The 4,658-nt window shown below is 41.0% G+C and overlaps 1 protein-coding gene across 1 annotated transcript; it reads left to right on the top strand.

Moving 5' to 3' along the window:
- Positions 1-404: 404 nt before the first annotated feature.
- Positions 405-1,271, top strand: LOC118565072 (putative nuclease HARBI1; the record flags this gene model as incomplete). Its single annotated transcript, XM_036144699.1, has 3 exons — positions 405-548; positions 649-760; positions 838-1,271. Coding segments are annotated over 3 exons (630 nt in total), but the record flags the coding sequence as incomplete, so codon positions are not given.
- Between the last annotated feature and the right edge of the window lie 3,387 nt (positions 1,272-4,658).

Genomic DNA, 4,658 nt, shown 5'->3' with positions numbered 1-4,658 from the left:
GCGTATTGCGAGACAGACAGGATCCTTTAGCGCAGCACGACAGTGTGATTTTTGAAAGATATCGTTTTTCCCGTGAGGGCGTTATATACATAATTAATTTGTTGGAACCACACATTAAGTGTTCAACACGGAGGAGTCGGGCTTTGACAACTGCGCAGACTGTGTGCGTTGCCCTCAGATTTTTTGCGAGTGGCACTTTTCTGTACACCATTGGCGATGCCGAGAACTTGGTGAAGAGTGCTGTCTGTCGTGCCATTCGCAAAGTGTACCTGGCACTGAAGCAGTTTTTAGGGTTTTTTGTGGCATTTCCAAGCCACTTAAGACCCCAGGTTGTAAAGCAGAATTTTTATGCTATTGCAGGTACATGTTTATTCGTTAATAAAATGCAATCATGACCATGCCAAAAAGTATTACCTACAGCATGTCTTTCAGGCTTCCCTAATGTGATTGGTGCCATAGACTGCACACACATCCCCATCAAGGCCCCACCAGGCCCAAATGAAGGGGATTTTGTAAATCGAAAGGGGTTTCACAGTGTAAATGTGCAGGTAAGTTACTGTACAATTTAATTTTCCAGATTAGCAATAGTTATTTTTAAAAAAGGAATAAAATCAAAAGTTATGCAGTTGACTGACAAAAATCTCTTAGATGGTGTGTGACTCTATGCATCTGATCACAAATGTGGAGGCAAAATGGCCAGGATCAGTTCATGACTCGAGGATTTTCCGAGAGTCACATTTATTTACATTATTTGAACGTGGTAAGGAAACAAATGTCAGGGTCACAGTATTAAACACACTTATGCTGAGCCTAACAAAACTGCATTTTCCATTACAGGGGATTTTGACGGGATCCTGCTTGGAGACAGGGGCTATGCCTGCAGGCAGTATTTTATGACGCCCTTCCCTGACCCAAACCCTGGACCACAAACCCGATATAATGCTGCTCTAGCCAGGACAAGGGCACGCATTGAAATGACATTTGGACAACTGAAGCAAAGATTTCAGTGTCTGAAAAGTCTGAGGGTTGCACCTGACAGGGCCTGTGACATTATTGTTGCATGCGTCATATTGCACAATATTGCCACCATCAGAAAGGAGAGGATCCCTGTGGTGGGGGTGCAACCTGATGATGACGACCTCCAGCCAGTGCACTTGGACCAACCTAGTGGCAGAGCTGCGCGGGACAGAATTGTGGAGCACCATTTTTGAATGTTGAATAAAAAAAAGACACCACACATATGCTTAGTTCCTGTAGTTTTATTTAAGTGATTCGTGTTTATGGAGAACTGCCAGCAAGTCATCTTTTGCCTGCAATAAGAGATAGTTATGTAAAGTCGGCAATACTACTGTGTCAAATGGTGTATTTGCACTTACTCTGAAGTTCCTGTTTAAGCAACTCGATCTGTAGGGAAAATTTTCTCTTTCTCAATTTGTCAAGTTGCATTTCTCCTTTCAATTTGCTTTTTTTTAAATCCACATATTCAATTTTTTGTTTAAGATGCCTCTTATAAAGGGAACGGATGTCACCCTGTGTCATTTTGGGAATGAAAAAGACAGTCAAAACATGCCTTATGCAGCAAAAGTAAAAAGTAAAAGTACAACACTGTCCACCTCTGTATCAGTTGCTTGTGCAGACTCTTCTTCAAGCCTTTCTCCAGCTATGGACTCCTGAAACTTACATTGAAGGCAGAAATAGGTACACAAGTATACACAAATTAGTGTAAAGTTTTTTTATGCACTTGCAGGTTCTTCCTCCAAGGGACAGTCATCTGAGAGGGTTTCTTCACTGTCCTGTGCAATAGAAATAAATGGGTGTTATAAAGTGTTAAATTTGCTTCCCTTTCTGCAAGTTGGAAAAAGTATACAACTTACCGCATATGCCTCAGCCACCACTTGCTTGGGAACAGGTAAAAGTCTTGGTGTATTTTGTAAAACTGCACAAAAGGGGGGAGGAGGGGGGGGGGGTTGTAATTAGAATGAACTCCACTGAAAAAAACAGTATAATGTGAACATTAACTCAGAAAATTTTTATTTTAACAAAGTTTCGAAGTTTGCATTTTCACAAAATGGTTGAAATTACTGTAACAGCCATTTGAATTAGACTACATTTAGTTCAAACGCAACAAATAACGTTACAGTGTACTAAGACAAAGCTCATTTAGCCTACCAGTGATGAATGTGTTGCTGCCACTGGTCCCTGGCCTTGGGTCTGAGGAGGAGCTGCCCCCGGGGATGCCCTCCACAATGGCCCGGTGTTCATTTAATCCAAGGGCCAGCTCCTCTGCTGGGGTATAGTGTGGTGGTGCAGGACCTCCACCCGTTTTTTTTTTTCAGCCTTTTTCTTGGTGGCTGTTAGAAACAAATCATTTAACAGTGGCTTTTAAATATGAAGAAGTTGCTTTGAAGTATAATAATTAAATGCTACCATTTTGGAGAATATTCTTGTATTTGACTTTTACTTGTTCCCATGTTCTATTGGGTCCTGTGGAGGCTCTGATATAAAAACAAAGCAAAGAGGAAATTATTAAAATGCAAAAATACATACTGTAGAAAGTGATAGAAAAATCTACCATGGACAGTACTTACGCATTTAATTTGTCTGCTACTTTTTGCCATCCCTCTCTCCTGGCTTTAGCGGCCTTTGATGTGTTTCCCGTCGTTTTAATTAACGACTCAAATTCTCCGTACCCTTCCATTATGAGCTCTTGTTCTGGCTGTGAGAAAAACTGAGCGCGTTCTTTGGCCATGCTGACCAGCCAATAGCAGCGCTGCTGATCATTGTTTCTACTATCGATACATTTCCCCTTTTAAACAAACGCATGAACGCGCAATCATCTCAGATAACTCAATCCAGCCATGCTAATCGTAAACAACAGGTGTGTTGGAAGAACCCAATTAGCAGGATCTGGATTAGCCGGATGAAATCATCTTGGATGTGTCATTTGATCTTGGATGTTTTAAGCAACGTACGAAGAACGGACCCCAGATCTCAAGCTAGTCACTTTGGGCCTGATCTTCAAAAGGTTTGTACATATTAAATCAGGTTCACACTAATCAGTATCAATCTTCATGTACTTCAGGCAAGGCAAAAAATACCAAACCAGATCATAAACATTGTCGCATGCTTGTAAATAAACAAAGCTGAATATTAACCTTCTCCTAAGAACAGCCTTCAGGATGTAAAGACTTAATTCCTTGGGCAAAACTATTAGGACTTTTTGCCCACCATTTACAATCCATGTAAGATACTTCGGGATAAGATTAGGCTATCCCCGTTGTTGATAAAACTTGTAAGTTGTCTCCCATTTGGAATTCCAAATTGTAATAAATATATGTTTTAACTGTTTTTGCCTCTGATTATTTGTCTCCTCTCTTGCTGCCAAATCATCGAACCGGATGGATGAGACGGGTCGTGGTAACATGAACGCTCCCTGAGTTTTAGCAGAAGATAGGACAGATATGTATCCAATGAACGAAGAATGACAGAGATTGAAAACCTACCACAGCGGTCTTCATCACACTTTTTCAAACCATCATGAGGTGTATTTCCACCGCCCACCTAATCGAGCCTGCATCAGAGCAGACTTGTGCGTTGTTAAGACTGACCATTTTTCCAGAATGCACTGCGGCCACACCTTGATTCGAGATGGCGCAAACAGAGCTCACAGTAGTAAGTTTAAAAATTCCCTTTTCTGCTGCTGTTCTTCAATAGTACGTTTTCAGATTGTTTGAGGCGAGAACATTATATTCCCTATATGGCCCGTTTACAGAGTTAGTGCGTAATAAAAAAAAAGTCTGACGTTGAGCGGACCAGAGTGTCCTGCAGACCTCTGAGGGTCACCACAGCCAGGGCTAATGTTAGCCCGTCTGCAGTACACTTTTCTCAGCTTAGTCATGTGTGAAGTACCGCTCGTTCTGATTGCGGTTTTTGTTTTTGTTTTAATTTGGCAAAATGTTTATTTGTTTTGTGTTTATCTGACTGACTTGTGTTGCTTTATTAACTCAATACTTGCTGGAATACATTTTAAATGTCTCCCAAGGACTACAGCAACATAATGGCTGAGGTGTGGACAAAAGACATAACTGTAAGCAGAAGAAGCAGTTAGTTATCAGCTATTATATAGGTTACAAAATATGTTCGGTCTGCGTAAAGTAATACATTATTGACATTCATATTTTAAACCGGGACCACAGAGGAAACCCAGGCCCTCATCAACTGCCATATTGCCAATGAGGGCCAATTTACTGGCAGGAGGAACCAAAACCTGATGAGAGTAAGTAATTTTTATTTATGTCTACCTAAATGTCCATCTTCAGCTCTTGTGACACTAAACTTGTTTTTTATTCAACTAGTGATTTTGTGAGAACCTCTGGCCTGCAGGTCACACCAAAGCAGGCGAAAAAGAAGTGGCGTGATTTGGTGCAAAAATATAAGGTAAAATAACAAAACTCCCTGCATAATATTAGCTAACATTATGTATTATTCACACCACATTTCTGGTATTACCACAGAAAATCCAGGGTTGAAGGATATTGTACAGATTACCTAAAATGATAAACCATTTTTCAGGAGCTCCGAGACCCACCTACTGGGCAGGGAATTGAGACTGTTGGTGTGACTGCTGCCACCTGGCAGTGGTATGAGCTGCTTGATGC

The sequence above is a fragment of the Fundulus heteroclitus genome, chromosome 12 (genome assembly GCF_011125445.2).
Source record: "Fundulus heteroclitus isolate FHET01 chromosome 12, MU-UCD_Fhet_4.1, whole genome shotgun sequence".
In the NCBI taxonomy this organism is placed as follows: domain Eukaryota; kingdom Metazoa; phylum Chordata; class Actinopteri; order Cyprinodontiformes; family Fundulidae; genus Fundulus; species Fundulus heteroclitus.
This window is presented reverse-complemented; position numbering and strand designations above follow the sequence as displayed.